The sequence below is a fragment of the Manacus vitellinus genome, unplaced genomic scaffold (assembly GCF_001715985.3).
Source record: "Manacus vitellinus isolate BGI_N305 unplaced genomic scaffold, ASM171598v3 scaffold_29_pilon, whole genome shotgun sequence".
Classification (NCBI taxonomy): domain Eukaryota; kingdom Metazoa; phylum Chordata; class Aves; order Passeriformes; family Pipridae; genus Manacus; species Manacus vitellinus.
The window spans coordinates 2,849,129-2,865,161 of NW_021940207.1; the positions used below are offsets into that span (position 1 = coordinate 2,849,129).

A 16,033-nucleotide genomic window follows, 5' to 3' on the forward strand; every position below is an offset into this window, starting at 1 on the left:
GATCTGCAGTTATTGACAGGTTGAAGTCCCTCTGCATTGTGGTATGTTGCAGACTAGCGTGGAATAGCACAGAGTTTATATGGATGAGGCTGCAGTATTGCACCCAAAACATACTCCGAACTGATTTCCTTTACTCCCTCAGGGAGCTGGAATGTAAATGCCCGAAGGAGGCTGGTAAAGAAGATGAACAGTTCAATCCGTGCCATCTGTTCCCCCAAACACACACGGTGCCCTGCAGACAGAAAACATAAAGAGTTAGTTGTATAAAGTTCTGTAAAAGGACTTCACACAAAATTCTACTGAGTTCCATAAATTCTGTTTCCTCTGTAAGGGCAGAAGGTGCTTTTGGAGGTGGGGGAAACATTTAACTGAGAAACTGTGTGTCAGGTGTTTCATTTGGTGTTTTAATTGGTTTTGTTTGGGTTTTTTTCACCCCTGGAGCATGTATAAGATCCTCCCTTTTCATTTTTGCTGCTTGTTCTGTGAGAACCATAAATTGCTTCTCCATTAAGCGTAATTTTAAAAAGTTTCATATACTTGAGAGTCTTATCTTTGGTTGTTGAGGAGGGAGGGCTGGAGCATTGCAAGATGCAGTTCTGAAGCCAAGGAGAAGGATGTAATCAGGCTTTCTTCAACAGAAATTCAGAAGGGTATATTGGGTCCATGTAGCCCACGATCTCTAACGCTGTCAGGAACAGATCTGTGAGCTAAGGGAGTGAAATGTACAGTGGCATGTGTGGTGATGTATAGACTCAGTGACTCATTTTGGCACGTTGTTTTCACAGTATATGTCATGATATCTAGCTATTCCAGACTGAAAAAAAACAAAAACCAGATATTCAGGATGTATAAATACTCAAATTATGTAAACAGAAAACAACCAAGGCAAGTTAAAAACGAAATCTTCCTATGCCTGGCTTGAAATGGTAGTCCAAATTAGGTGTCTTGATTGATGTGAACTACGGGTATTTGGTGAGTGCAGGAGGTAAGATGCTAGGTACCTGTTTTACAAAGATGAATTTAGGATTTATGGGCAATTTAGGCACCTGATGCTAGACTATAACTGTAGGATTTGGGAGGGTGAGGTTTGGTTTCCTGCTTTATCACACATTTCTCTGTATATTTTGAAAAATCGTATGCTTTTATCACTGGGCTTTCTGTCTGTAAGGTGAAAATAAATAAATTTTCTGATTTGAGGGTGTTAGCTTGATTTGACACATCAAGAACTAAGAAGCTCAGATACCCTTACAGTAGGAGTTGTACATATGCCAAGGAGAGCACTGGGTCTCCTGGCCATACTCATCCTCTCTTTGAATGCATCAAAATTACAAAATGCAAGACAACATTTGTAGCTCTTACTGAGCAGAAAACCTGACTTTAAATCTTTGTGCCAAATACATTTTTATAAAGGCATGTTTTTAAAATTTTAGAACTTAGAAATGGCGTTTCTAATCTTGATCTACAAGACACAGAAAACAGGAATATTCAAGGTCAGAGTGTTACCTGCTGAGAAAGGTAAGAATGCCTCTTTGTTTACAAAGTTGCCATCCAAATCAAGGAAATGATCTGGGTTGAACTTCCAGGGGGTCGCCCAGTGCTCAGAGTCATACACCACAGAGTGCAGATTTGGCAATACAAGTGTGCCCTGTAAGAAGCAGCAGAGTTTATATTTTTCATGTATGATTGATTTTTTTTTATTATTTTCCTTCTCTCTAATAGATAGTCTGCCATCCTGTGACTGCAGCCTCGTGTTTGGATTCAACTTGGCCTTTTTACAAGCGCACATCCCCTTGTACCTTCTCTTTGTCATAACCTGTTTGTTATCTTCTGTCAGTACTACTGAAGTGTTTTCATGTCTAAGATGGAGTGGAGCTTGGATTGTTTTATGTGCTTGTCAGGGTAATCATAACACTTTCCTATTTGGTTTTTGCACTCTTCACACTTCGTGTCTGTGACGTGTTGCCACATTCTCTGCGAAGTTAGGAACTGTCATGTCGTATAAATACTGAATATTAATAGCTCAAAGCTTTAAGAAACATGGACAACGTGGATAGAAACATGAAACTCTGTACCTTTTTTATGTGGAAGCCCAGCAGAGTCGTACTCCTCACGCATTGTCGGGGGACCCCGACAGAGGTAACGTTGCTGTACCGCAGAGCCTCGTGAATCACCGCGTTGGTGTACGGCAGCTTCTTACGGTCCTCATAGCTGATGGGATGGGAGGGTCCCACAACATCATCTATCTCTCTCTGAACCTTTTCTGCAGAGAGAGAAATGAAAATACTTAAACTTTTTTTTCCCCTCCTTTTTTTATCCTGCAGGTTTTTGCATAAGAATGTCCAGGACTGGGGAAATAAAAGAAATTATGTTGCTATGAAATACACTGGCGGGTGGTTTGACTGCTGTATTGGTTTCAGTTGATCAAGGAAGTGCATATCCCTAAAGCACAGGATGACACATCCTACTTGGTGATGAGCGTAATACAGTTCTACGTTTCAAAAAAAAGATTAAAGTTTGAAATTACAGATGTAATTTCTGTTATGTTTTTAAATACACATTGGACCAGGTATCTTTTAAAAGCTTTTCCACTTTGAAGGTTAGGAGGGGGCTAGTTGCATGTGAAATGTCTCTAACTTGTTATTCTGTCCTGCCAACCCCTCTTCTATGAGATAAAACAGTGGCTACCACCAATTTTTTGTAGTGTTGCTGGTGAACTGGAGGGGAAAGCACCTGTTTGTTTTCTTTATTAACTTTCCATTTTCCAGATCTCAGTTGTTGATGTTCTGCCATTCATATTCCTATTTAAGGGTTATTTTGATGTATTGCAAGTGATTGAGCTAACACTTATACTAATAATGTTCATTATGATGTTGACTGCAGTTCTCTCTGATAATGATTTTGCTCACCTTGTATTTCTGGATGTTGTACCATATAGAGCAATGCCCAGAGAAGGGTGGTGCTTGTTGTTTCTGTCCCTCCCAACAAAAGATCAACCACGGTCTGAACCATATTGTCTTTATTGAACGTAGAAGTAGGGTCATCTTTGGTCTGTAGGGTATATTCACAAGAAGACTATGAAGTGGATGATTTTATACATTTCATCAGTCATGTAGAAATTGTCATTGTTTAATGAAAACAGGGAGCAGCCCACCAGAACAGACATCTTCAGTGCTACACAAATAAAGCGTGCACTTGAAAGTTCCGTGGCAGTTACTGGAACCAAGTGTTTGTAGTAGGCATTGAGGCCAAGGAGGGTGATAAACAGATACTTACTTTTTTTATTTGAGCTAGGTAGAAGTCAATGAGATGCTGTGGATCACCTGCCTTCTCTCTCTCATGGGCCTGGACCTCCTTCATGACTAAACTGTGCATGAAGTCGTTGTATGCAAACACTTTCTGATGAGGCCCTGGGAGATGGTGCATAAGCCATGGGAAAGCATCATACAGCTGTGGTTGTAGACAGAAAGAAAGGAATGTGAAGTCTTTTAAACTGAATTCTGATTTCCTGATAAGTCTGTGAAGTCACTGCATCACATAGGAACGTGATTATATTTTGCTTTTTGGATGAATACCAAAAAATACATCAGAGGTTCTGAAAATTGGTGAATTGGAGTAATTGAGGGCTGAATCTGACTCACAGACAGATTTTCTCAGTCTTGATTTTTTTTAACAGTAATTTTTTTAAGACAACTCTTTATGGAGAACCTGATAATATTATAGAAAGTCAGTTGCCAAAATCTGCACAACAAAAGCAATAGGTAGGCTTGTAAGAACCTAAAAATATTATTCTTGATGTGGTGAGATTGTAACCTGTATTTTATAGGAAGCTCAGAATAACTCAGGTCTTGGTGGTAATATGAATTATATGAGAAGCAAGATACATTCTCAAAAGAACAGGACTTTGAAGCCTTAGTTCTTATTAACTGCAGTTCTGTATTCACAAGACTGAAGAAAAATTAAATTTTAGAAATTACTTTCATTTTAAGAATTGGGAATTTTACATACCAACTATTCTGCAAATGATTACTTGTTGGAAATCTGTGGAAACCAGTGATGTCCTAAAATTTAAATTCTAAATCATGTGATTTATAGACATGAAGGATTATAAGGCAGTATGACATATACAAGGTATGTATTCATTGGTGTGGAGACGTTTGGGAACAATCATTACATTGTTTTGACTTGTCAACTGCAAATGCACTTAAAGGAATAAGAACAAGAAAATCAAATTCTTACCCTGCCCCAGATAGTAGCTTGAAAGTAGATCACAAAATAAATAGCTTTGATAAGTTTCCTGAAAGATTCATCCTCACTGGAGAAGCGATGACCGAAAACAACAGCACAAATTATATTTGCAATGGCATGGACAATGGAAGTGTGGGGGTCAAAAGGTTTGCCTGTGAATACAGGAGGTTCTGTGAGTACTTCTGAATAGAATACAGTGAAAGAAATGAGGAAGACTTTTTTTTTAATGGTAAAAATAATAGGAGATCAAACTGCTTTTAGATAAATTTCACACAAGTGAACCCTGGTTTAATACATATTAACTACATGAATCGTAAATGCAGGGAATCTTAATTTTCAATCTGCTTTTTATTCTTGCAAAATACAGTGATTATTAGTTTTGAGAAGACAAACATTAATTCTCCTTTCTCTTCTTTAACTTGGGGTCTGAATTGTGTGGAAACACAAGCGATTAATTAGAACATATGCCTTCAAATCTGGAGGCAGATATTTAAGTTTGGTAATTAAAAAACAAAACAAACATTCCCCCTCCTCCAAAAAACAGAAAGAAAATATTTTATAGTTTTATTTTCTTAGTTATGTTGAAATGACTTATCTCCTTTTGGTTTTCAAGTAACAGCTTGACAATTCAACCATATATTTTCCCACAAACTGAAAAGGCAAAGCTCATGTAATGGGATGGAAAATGGCTCCCATTAAAAAGTATTAAATCCAGAAATCATAAACTTAAGTACATATTTCATTGGCAGATACAACCTTTGAATTATACTCCTATGGAAATACATCCCTGACTTCAGGCTTTTGGTCATTCTTGGAAAGACTAAATACGTTTATTGAGTTTAAAATTGGGGAAGGGATTGCATGGAAGGTAGGGATTTGGGCTGTAAGGGGACTTGGAGTAGATGGTTTTTAATCTCCTACATTTGAAAGATATGTGAATATGTTGCTCTTGGAAGAGAGAGGGGCCTGATCCAAGGAGAGTTGGAGAGAGACCTCAGGCAACCTCTCTGTGTTTTCACATCCGTATGGAACACAATGTGGGTGAGGGATTTGGCTGCTCAGAATATTTATATTTAATTGCTTTATTTTGGCATCTTGCTAAAATTCTATTGGTTTCTATTTCATCCAAACCGAAAAAAAAATTTTACTGGGCAACTGAATGATACATTCCTTGTGTTGGGGTTCTTTCTCTGCCAAATCCTAAAAGTCTGCTGTCCTAAAATGACTCGCAGCAGGTCACACATTGTGTATTTTATGGAGGAAAACATAGGATTTTTCTACACTCCTTGATTGTAAGAATTGCTACCAGCTGTCCCCAAGACTATGCTGATAACAAATATTTATTTAACTAACCTTGTTTTAAAAAACAATTTTATATTGCCCACTGTGGAGACAAAACATCTTTTGCAAAGAATGCAGTCAAGCCAGTAAAAGTCCTACTGCTATGAAAAATATCTATATTATTTATAAAAATGTATCATGAAACTTTTACCACCCCTAATATTTCAGAAAAAAGTTCTAAGTGTTGTTGTTCTAATGAATTTACCTTTTGTGTTTGCAAAGATGTCCACAAGGCGACAGGCCTCTGTTTGAATTTGATGCTCCAAATTGTTCTTTCCGAGTGCCAGGCTTCTTACAATTGTCATGACAAAGCGTCTCTGTTGCTTCCAGGTGTGGCCACTTGTCAGGAAAATACCTGGAGAACAGAGAAACATTCATTTCATTGCTGGGAAAGGAAATCCTTTCACTGCAGGAGGCAAAATCAGATTTAGGTGAGGTTATATTTCACCAGCAAGATACCACAATTTTAGATTCAGAGTTTTAGTCTGTAACTGAAGATTTTATGACTCCCAGCTGCTCATAAATGTGACCCTGCAAACTGAGTGGTAGTGGGTTTTGGGAAGAACGGAACAGCTTTCTCTCTATGAACAGTTTTCTGTTTTAGAAGTTATACAATTGAAGGGCAACTTCTCGAGGCAAATATTCCTTTGAATCTGTTGGGAAGGAAAAAGGTCAGTGGCATGCTCTATAAGAGAGGAAATTTTGGAGGTTTTTTCCCCTTCCTTAACATACTTAGCTCTGCATGGAACCTTTTTGCAATGAAAGCCCAGTTGTGCCCTTGTTAAAAAACAAAACAAACATTCCCTCTCCTCCAAAAACCAGAAAAAAAATACTGTATAGTTTTATTTTCTTAGTCATGTTGAAATGACTTATTTCCTTTTGGTTTTCAAGTAACAGCTTGAAAATTCAACCATATATATATTTATATAAATATATAAACTGATGTGTGAGTGTATGCACAGAAAAGTATCTTTCTTCTTTACACCTTGTTCCTGTTTCAGTCTGGTGTAACACCCTGTACCTTTCTCGCCCATCATATCCCTGTAGAATGGGGTGAGAGGTCTTCCAGAAACTTCCTCTGAGTGGGTGACAAGGCCATCTTTTACTGCTTTGTATCCATTCAGTACAACCATAGGTGTCTGTCCCATCCACAGCGTGTAGATGTTTCCGTAGATGTTGGTTAACTGAAGAGTTAACAACAGGAAATTAGGAACTATAAACCAGGGAAAGCATACACTCAAATACTGATTTATTCAAGAGTTTTCTGTAGTTGTTACTAAGCCCATTTGCCTATATTGAATTGAATAGCAGGCTTTGGAAATATTTATCCTTCTGTTACTGATGTGCTTTGGGAACAGAAGATAATTGTTCTTTGTGCAATAGATATTAAGGACATCCCTCAGAAACACACCTCTGAAAACTTCACAGAAAGAGAAACCACAGGTTTGCTCTGTTAGCTCTGAGTCAAAGAATAAATGAAAACAGGCAAAATCCCAGAGCTTTTCTGTTTATTTCATTAATGAACCAAAGTTATTATATATTTCCTGCCTCTAATTTCCAAAGAAAACAAAAAAAAATTTTTTTTTGCATTCTTTTCTGAGCTTCCACATGATTTTTCTTATTTTTCTTTATTCTCTTTTGTCAGACCATGATTGTATTTTTCCTTGAAGCAGTTTGAAGCAGGTTCCTTACTTTTTAAAAAAAGTTTTAAATGGTTTATGAAGCAGCCATGCTGTAAACATAACAGCAATCAGATTTTCCTGCTTTGTTTCAGTAATGTGTTTAGTACAGATAAGTCTTTTTGCTCTACAAATAAGAAAAAAAAGAGTCCATTTAGAGTATATGTTTAGTCTTCTAGAGGAGATGGGACCACTTGTGGCCTGGAGAGGTTCCAGTGACATTGGTATCATGCAAAGGAAGGTCTACTAGAGGTGACTTACAGGGCTGGATATCAGCATAGAAACAGAATGAAGCTGTCAATGAAATAGCATTCTATGACAGTGCTTGTGATAATGCAACCAAAAGAGTGAGAAAATAACAAGGAGTAAAGTTATTGTAGTGTTTATTATTCAGAAATATTTTTAATAAGGCAGGGTCCTTGAGTCTTTGAAATTGGCTAATAATCAAGCTTGAGGTTTAAAAAAAATAGCAATTTAGAATGTTCCTATGCAATGCACAATGTAAGTTAAAATAGATTCAGACTGATTTTCAACCATAGAGATAAATAAATACCTTAGTGAGAGTTTCTCGACGAAGTTTGAAGTCCAGCAGCCACAAATTTCCAATGATGGGGAGAGGAACTGGTCCTGGAGGAAGCTGGGTACACATCCATTGCAGCTTTAGGAACTGCAAAATCAGGAGACATACTACTAGAGCCATACAAATCTCAGAAATCCCCAACATCTTGTCAATATTGTAACTTCTCCCTGGGTTTTGCCTTTTTTTTTGGTCTTTTTTTTAGAGTCTGACTTCCTCTGAAAATTTGGACTTGTGTAGATGAGTTTATTCTACTGACTCCAAACTCTCTCTAAGAATATATGCCTGCTGTAGCCATCTCTCTCGGACAATCTACAATTTTCCCAAGCTGAAGTCCTTAGAAAACCAAAATATGTGATCCTTGGTGGTTAGTCAAGCCCCACCCACTCTTTTTTAAGATCTGTAATTGAGATCTGTCTCTTTTTTCACTTAGAATTTTGTTTCCTTCTTAGTCTTGATACTGGGTCTAAGTGCCAATTATTGAACAGTTATCCAAGGTTATAAAGTGTCTTGCATAATGGTAACACCTCAGGTAGTTTCCTGTAGCTAAATGTTAAAATGCATTACTTCTTGCTGTTCTGAAATACTATAATTATTATGTAGTTTCTTTATAGAAGAAGAAGAAACATCTGCACAATACCTGTGTGTTAGAATATGGTCTCTGAGATGAAAAAGAACTGAATTCATGCAGCATCAAGCTAAAATAATGTCTTTAATTACAAAAAAAAGGCAATTTAATAATTAGGTGAGTATTTACTTTCTTCTTTTATTGTATTCAAGGTTAAGTTATGTGGAACACTAGTGAGAGGTTATTTTTTTCTCCAGCAGATTGTTCACTGTTTTCTAATTTTTTTATTTTATTTTTTTATGCTAAGTTTTAAACTCTTCTGGTGCAAATTTTGGAAGTGAAACAATGCACAGGTTCTGCTTGATCTGTGGAAAAAAGCAAATTAACTTAAGAAAGGGGCAAAACTTTTAGTTTTTACTGATTTGTGGACCTCATAAGCTTTCAGGAGAGGTTTGTACTAATGTGTAGCAAACATGAACTTAAGAGGCTTACTTTTCATACTTGCTGATATATTAGATTTGACTTTTGACACTTGGTTCAAGAACTCAGCTAATGATATATCTTCAAGTCTGTATAGGGGATTAAGGGAATCCATACAATTGCAGAAGTTGCCTGTTTCCAAGTTTTATCATAATTTCTCTGAACAGGCTTGCTGAATTTTCCAGTCCGCAGTTTTCAGCTCAAAAAGTTTCAGCAAGATCAAGGTTATTGATTGCAAGGTTATTGAGTGTACATTATGATAATGAAATATAAAGGTTTAACGCTATCCATGGGCTTCTTAAGAACTGCATTAAACTTCAAGAAACTGCGTTATAGGTGTGGATACTAATTTCAGTTAGTTTTCTAATGAGTTCAATGTTTTTTGTGTTTGTGGGGTTAGTAAAAGAAAATGTGCTAAATGCAATCTTGCATCATTCAGTCTTGAAAAATATGTAAATGAGAATTTGTCTTTTTTTTTTTTTCTCTAGTGGATTGTAATAATTTCAGCTGCATATGGGAAACACAGGGGGGCTGCAGAGCAGCAGCGACATTGCAGCATTTTCTTGCCTTACTTTTCTGAGCAGCCACCACTTGACTGCTCTGTGCAGTTTCATGCAGCTCTTCTGCTTTCGTGGGCTGCATTTGCAGATGCTTTTCCTGAAAGTGTGGAAGTGGAGCAGCAATCAGAGGGCAAGGACCATGCCCGTGTACCTTTTTTATCCATTTGTTTAGGTTTTGGGGCAGAGAAATGGAAACAGAAAAGTTTAATAAGCATCATTTTCAGCAGCATGGTTCTGTGCATCTTATACTTGCAGAGTTAAAAAGACAAAAAACTGAGAGAAGCAATTTGAAATTTGCTAAATTTTATGGTTTTATCAGTCAATTCAGACATGTTGATATGCTTACCAAAAATCACAGTGTTATTGAGTTATGCTATTGAGCAATCATTTATCCATCCAGTTTTTCAGATTTTGATGCTATTTGAGACTTTAAAGTGAGTTACCTGATGAAATTATCTAACTAACTTGACTTGCCTCCTATGTGCATCAGAATTTCATTTCTTTGTATGTTTTTTTGTCCTTGTTTTGTCCAGCCGGTCCCATCTGCTTAAAAGAAAGCAAACACTATTCTATTTCTTGCTTGTGCATAGAATCATTTGTTAAGTTTGTAAGCTTTGCAACCCCTGAAAGCTGTTGATGCACGCATGCCATCAATGAAGGTATGATTTATACACTCAAGACTACCAGAATTAAGATGACTTAAGCCTTGAGGTTGCCTATTAATGAGGGTGATTATAATGCAACTTAGAAAAAAAAAGAAAACAAAAAGAAAAAACTCCTGCTGAGTAAGGCTTGGCCCACCAAGAGGGTTAACCTGAGCCTTACCTTTTGGGCACTGTGGGCAGGGTGTTTTCCTGCTGCTAGGTGAAACCTGTGGGCATGCTGAAAGTAGGATGAGGTGAAGTTATTTCACAAAAGCTTGTGATGAAGCTTGCAAGGAAGGGAAAAGCAAGGAAGCTCTTTTGTTATTGTGTACTTTAATACCTTCAGTATACATGAGCAGCAGCTCTTCGCATAAATCTTGCTCGAACTCCTCTGACACAAATACTATTGCAAGAGCTCACCAGTTAAGATGACAGATATTAAGTTTGGTTGTTTAGGACAGATGAGGAAACCTGCTTTGGTAATGAGGGTTTCAGGCCATAGGAGTGGGAAGCAAATGCAGCAGCTGAAGAGGACAGGGAAAGAACAGTATCTTCAGAAAGGTGTGAAGCAAATGATGAACGTGGTGTTCACAGGGTGGAAAGGGTTCCTGGCTCCCCTCCGCCCAGGGTGTGTGTCATGTGCTCTGCTGTAAAACCAGGGCTCGTTTTTTATCTGTTACAGAGACAGGCTCAGCATGTATTAGAAAACACTGCCTGGTTCCAAGCTGTGCGTGTATTGCTTGGCATAGCAATGTGCTTGCTGCCTGGCCTGGTGTCAAGCTAAACAGAGCAGACATTGCTAAGCAGGTTTGGGCTTTTTTTGTGGGTTTGTTATTTTGTTGTTGTTGTTTTGGTTTATTTTCCAGTGGAGACACTAATTTGGATTTCTCAACTTAACTGTTCCTTCCTCCCCTGCACTCCCTGGTCTTTCAAGAGCTTCATCTCAGGAGCTGTTACTTGGTCACTGGCGTCAGAATTTCTCTGAGGAAAGAGTTACACAAACACTGTCCAGGCAAGCACTGAGAGAGGGAGAGTGTGGCTTAGAGCACAGAGCTGGAGTGAACATGGGACTGAGAAATCGGAGCAAATGAAGTTCCCATTCTGTGTTTCTGTTCAGTTCAGGAAAAGAGAACTTTGCTTACGTGCATTATAAATAACTTTGATAGGTTTTTGCCTCCTGCTGTTGTCTGTGGTGTTGGGACCTGAAGACTGATGAGCTATTTAGGTTGCATAGACAAAGTATTGGAATGAAACTTGAGAAATTCAAATTCTGTTCCTAGATCTGTTCATAGCTTGTCTGTGACTCTCAGGAACTTGCTTTATCTCTCTGGGCCTAATCAACCCTGACATTCACTTTTCAAAAGAGTTTGAAGATTGAATAAAAGCCAAGTTGTAGATGGCAGGTATGACTGTTTCTGTTGAGTTCTTTCTCTGTATTTTCTTCCCACTCCTACAGTCTAAAACTTCCATTAGAAAAGGAGGTTTTCTGAGCTGACCAAACACCTGCCATCTCTGCCTATGAGGTCTTGGATAGTATTTGTCAGATAATAATGTGCAACTTGCATGGAGAGGTACTGCTCACATCTAAGGAAGATATTGGAAGAAGGAAAACTGATTTTCCCCACAACAACCTGCTTGCAAAAAGGTTCTCTGTAAACACCTGCCTCTACCTGCTTGCTCTCACCATTACTTTATTTGTATTTTGGTCCTTATTTCACCATTTGTGCACATTAACTGAGTTAATTTAAATACTATCACTCTGCATTACAATGAATTGTAAAAACCACCACTTTCTCTTCCTGCTAGTAATACCTAATCATCCCAGACATCCCAAAGTAAAACCAGTTGGTTTATGTAATCTTAGAGAGATTTATCAACAAAGGATGGTAATTAATTTATTCATTTCCAAGTATATTTCTGAGGGTGTAGCAGGCTGAGACAGTGCATCACTGACATGGAGTGACAGCAGGACCACTAAAAGCAAGAGCCCTAGCTATTAGGAAGGAAAGTGACTGTTGTAAAGTGACTGTTGTAAACATTCCTACTTTTGTTTTTCCATTGTTTTTGTTGTTGCCTTCTGTTTCATTTGGGCTGTTGGTTTGGTTTGGTAGTGTAGTGCTACTTAGACAAAAGCAATGCAGACCTTACACAGGTGCTGTGCTGCTGTACATCCTGATGGCGTGGGAGCTACAAAGGTCTGGTGCCCTTTCAGTCTCACTGGTTTGTGAAGTGCTGTATAATCTTGGCAGTACTCTGCAGTAAGCTGCAGAGGAACTGAAGAGAGACAAGAATTTCGTAGGCTAAACCATAGTACAAGTTAGTTACCCTTCTCTCACTGGAGTGTCAGGAAGAAGTAATGGATATTGTGCAGACAGTCCTAATTATGGTATTTCCTAGTGTTTGAGTATTTGCAGCTTCAGCATTCTTTTGGACAGTTTTTCAGAGCGAGATCTAGTAGCCTGTTGGCTACTTCTTGCACTTGGAATGTCAGAAGTTGTGGATGTAACAGAAAATTCAAAGTAAGACTTGTTTGGATGACTTTCCCAGGGAGAGAGGTTTAGAGACAACCTAGAACCAACTCCTCCTTCCTTGCAGGACAGTGTGGCTATTGCAAATGTATACTGTCCTGACTGATTCCTGAGCACTGGAAGAAACTTCTGGAGTCCAACCCAGATTAATTCCCGTGTTAGGAAAGAATTTTTTTTCTCCAGAGAAATATTTTTGCCCTTCTAAACATGGATAGAGATAAGGTACCTTGAATGCTACTGTTGAACTTGAATGAATGAATAAAATGTGAAAACATCTTTCAAAATGTGCCTTATGTCCTTTCTGCCAGCTAGTAAGTAACACCAATGGATTGTGCAAGTGGAGTTGCAAAGATGGGTTGAGTTTTTTAGGCAGCAAATCTTGAGAGAGAATGACAGCCCTCAGGGATAGCTCTACTCTGCTGTTCTGCAGACATGTATCTCTGACAGTGCTATCACACCAGGACTTTTCCACAAGTAAAATGAGAAAAAGCAAGTGCACTTGTTCTCCTGGGATTCTTACAGACCCCCTGAGTTTGCACACTGCAATCTCCCCTCTCCTAGAACATCAGAAACTTGCCAGGCCCTCAGCAACCACTGTGGGGAAATGTTGCTCCAAACATACATAGCTGAGGTGGAATGTACTGTGCTGTGAGGCAGCTGTGCTGCTGCAAGCTGTGTTAAAGGGCAGCTTCTGGGACCTAACAATGATGAACTGGGATATAAGGTCTGTTACACTTTTTGTCAATAGTACTAATTATGTTTGATCCTTCACTGTTCTCTTTGCAGTTCATCTGTGTTGTTTACTGTGAAAACTCAGGTTACAATACCTCATTACTCTTGGTTCCTAAGTCTGCATTTGCACCCACTCTTGTACAGGGTTACTGACTGCTTACTTTTACCTCTGCCCCACAAATGCTACCTGGTGAATGCTCCTGTTCTTGTCTGTAGCTGGCTGACAGCTGCAGCTTTGTACCTGAGCTCTTGGTGTGCACATAATCAGTGTTTTGAGTGACATCTTCTGTCAAACTGATTGATTGCTCAAAGGGATGTTTCTGGCTGAGGTTTCTGCCTTCTAGCCTCTGCTTGATCTTAAAGTCACAGTAGCTATTAGCATATTGCAGCATAGTGATGTATTAAATACATTCAAGAATGGGAAGACTCCTCATTGTCTCAGATCAGGAAGAGTGGTAGGAAAGAAGGGAGGTGAAAAATTCAGAAAGCTTCATTTTGCTAGGGAAGAGTTAAGAAGAACAATCCAGAGTCATTTCAACAGAGAGATTCGTAGCAACTTTCTTGGTGATAAGAGTTTGGAGGTGTGAAATAATGATAAGTGTAATTCTCATATCCCTGGGTTTGTTTCTTCTTAGTGCACAGTTCTTGAAATTGCAATGGAAGAGTCGTGGTTTTCCTCCTGGACCGACCCCATTTCCCATCATTGGAAGCATGTGGTGGGTAAAGTTTAGAGCTGATCATGGGAGCCTGAGAAAGGTATGTATTTGCAGATGGGAACTAAAGAGCTATTGAGGCAAAACCTGTAAAAAACCGGTGGTGGCTGTTGATAGGCTGATGTGGTAGCAGGGAGAACTTAATCCTGAGAGAAGGTAACTTGTGGAAGTTAAATTAGGTGTCTAAACCTGTTAAGTAAAATCTGCAGACAGTGTGATTCGTATGAAAGCTGGTATGTGTGCAACTTAAACAGAACTGAAGAGAGTAGATTTGCTTCAAAAAAGACTTCTGTTTTTAAGGGAGTGTTTAGCCTTGAAAGAAAAAAGTGGTTCTCAGATTTTGCACCACAGGCATGTATTAAAAATCTTTTAAAACAAGGTGTCTTGAATTCAGAAGATGTAAAAAGGACACCAGGATGTCTTCTGCTGTCATGGGATGGAAATAAGATTGTATTCTGTGTGCAGCCAAATCCTTTGCTCTGTTGTTTCTCTGGAGTCCAGTCTGGGATGTGCTCCTTGCAGATAAGCTAAGGGTGTAAATGATGGTGAAAGGAAAGACCTAATGGGAAGACTTAGGTCCATCTAAGCATGTTAATACAGATTCTTTCAGTTTTCTACATTCTCCACTGAGCCAAAACATCACAAAAGAATCCAATGTGTTGATATATTTTTCAAGTTGTGACCTTTCCTTATGTGCTAAGGGCAACCTGCAGGTCTGGGGGTGCCTGGCTGCAGCTGGAGAGGGCTGGCTTCAGGAAAAGAGAACTTAAAAGAGCTTGAGGCTTCATTTTTCTGATGGGTACATTTTTCTGATGGGTACTGTGAGAGGATGGAGCTGTACTGTTTCTTTGTCTAGAGTCAGGGACTTGGTCCTTTCAGAATACCCACAGCACTGCCTGAGAGCAGTCCCCATCACTACCCAGAGGTGGGATCTATGCTCAGATGCCTCAGTTGACAGTATTTGTGTATAAGAGGGAAAGAGTTCCCGCCACTGAAACTTGAAATCTGCAGTACTAGAAGGAGAGTTACACCTGGAATACATAATTTCAAGAAGTTCTGGTTGTTGCCTGAGTTGAAAATTGTAATGAAGAAAGGGCAGGTGAAATTTCACATGAAAGCTCATATAGATCTGTAGACACTCAGGGGCATTTTCCTAATGGTTACTATTGCAAGGGCAATCCAAGGTAAGTATTAAGAAGGGGAAGAGGGTTTATTCTTTCACTGCTTCCGTTTCTGTAAATTGTGTGTTCCCAGAGAGACCCCAGAACCTTTTTGGTAGGCACCCCCACTGCAAAACACAACCACTGTCCCTTTTCATCTCCTGAACCCCTGAGTAATGTCATACTGGAAGAGAGCAGCCCATCATGTGTGCATGTTGGTTGATGTTTCTGCCATGGGTATTTTTTGACATTGATCTAACCTGCAGATGGCAAAAACCTATGGCAACATCTGCACCTTGTGGATGGGTCACAGACCTTTGGTGATGCTGTATGGATTCCAAGCTGTGAAGGACGGTTTCACCACCAACTCAGAGGATGTTTCTGGGCGACTACAGACCTATGTCTTCAAGAAGTTGGCAAATGGAAAGGGTAAGATGTTCATGTCCGTGGCAGGACTTCATCCTTGACTTTCTTTGCTTCCTCTCATGTTTTCCTCACTGGAGTTCCCAGTTGACTTATTCTGTCTGCTCAAGGTGAATCATATAATTCTGTAGCATCACCCTAAGTGGTCTCCAAAGTCCCACTGTCACATATATGTTTCAGAATCTCACCAGAGCAGCAATATTTATATGTAGCTAGGTCTTGTTTGTCAATTCTTAATGTTGTCTGTATGTCCCAATTTGAAATAATTTGGAGCTTGCAGCCTCCTCTGCAAGCTGAGTCTCAACTAATTCTTTATGCTCCCAGCTGTTTGTTTGGAGCAAAAGTTGCTGTAGGAAAGCATGTACAGTGCTGTGAATAAGATC

At 39.0% G+C, this 16,033-nt stretch overlaps 2 protein-coding genes across 4 annotated transcripts in view; one reads left to right on the top strand and one right to left on the bottom strand.

The window, feature by feature from the left end:
* Positions 1 to 53: 53 nt before the first annotated feature.
* LOC103758244 (cytochrome P450 2J2) lies at positions 54 to 7,989 on the bottom strand. The gene is made up of 9 exons (XM_008924490.1): positions 7,819 to 7,989; positions 6,608 to 6,770; positions 5,792 to 5,941; positions 4,237 to 4,397; positions 3,274 to 3,447; positions 2,907 to 3,048; positions 2,073 to 2,260; positions 1,504 to 1,645; positions 54 to 232 (listed from the first exon to the last, which is right to left on the bottom strand). Exons 1-9 carry the CDS (start codon positions 7,987 to 7,989, stop codon positions 54 to 56), a joined length of 1,470 nt encoding a protein of 489 aa, XP_008922738.1.
* The window catches only part of LOC103758245 (cytochrome P450 2J6-like), a 27,123-nt gene continuing 12,528 nt past the window's right edge, over positions 1,439 to 16,033 (top strand). For 2 of the 3 annotated variants that reach the window (XM_018075021.2, XM_008924492.3), the window contains exons 1-4: positions 1,439 to 2,477; positions 5,917 to 6,017; positions 13,990 to 14,110; positions 15,494 to 15,656. In XM_018075021.2, the coding sequence (XP_017930510.1) occupies positions 2,472 to 2,477; positions 5,917 to 6,017; positions 13,990 to 14,110; positions 15,494 to 15,656 (391 nt within the window). In that variant the 5' untranslated portion in view covers positions 1,439 to 2,471. Of the gene's footprint in view, positions 2,478 to 5,916; positions 6,018 to 13,345; positions 13,545 to 13,989; positions 14,111 to 15,493; positions 15,657 to 16,033 lie in introns of those variants that run through there. The other variant, XM_029960790.1, reaches the window with a different exon arrangement.

Excerpts from the sequence above, each read along its gene's own strand:
- LOC103758244 (XM_008924490.1), bottom strand. The coding sequence starts at position 7,989 with ATGTTGGGGATTTCTGAGATTTGTATGGCTCTAGTAGTATGTCTCCTG. Across the intron at positions 6,771-7,818 it reads GTCGAGAAACTCTCACTAAG|TTAACCAACATCTACGGAAA; the intron begins GTATTTATTTAT and ends TTAACTCTTCAG. Across the intron at positions 5,942-6,607 it reads GGATATGATGGGCGAGAAAG|GTATTTTCCTGACAAGTGGC; the intron begins GTACAGGGTGTT and ends TCTGTTCTCCAG.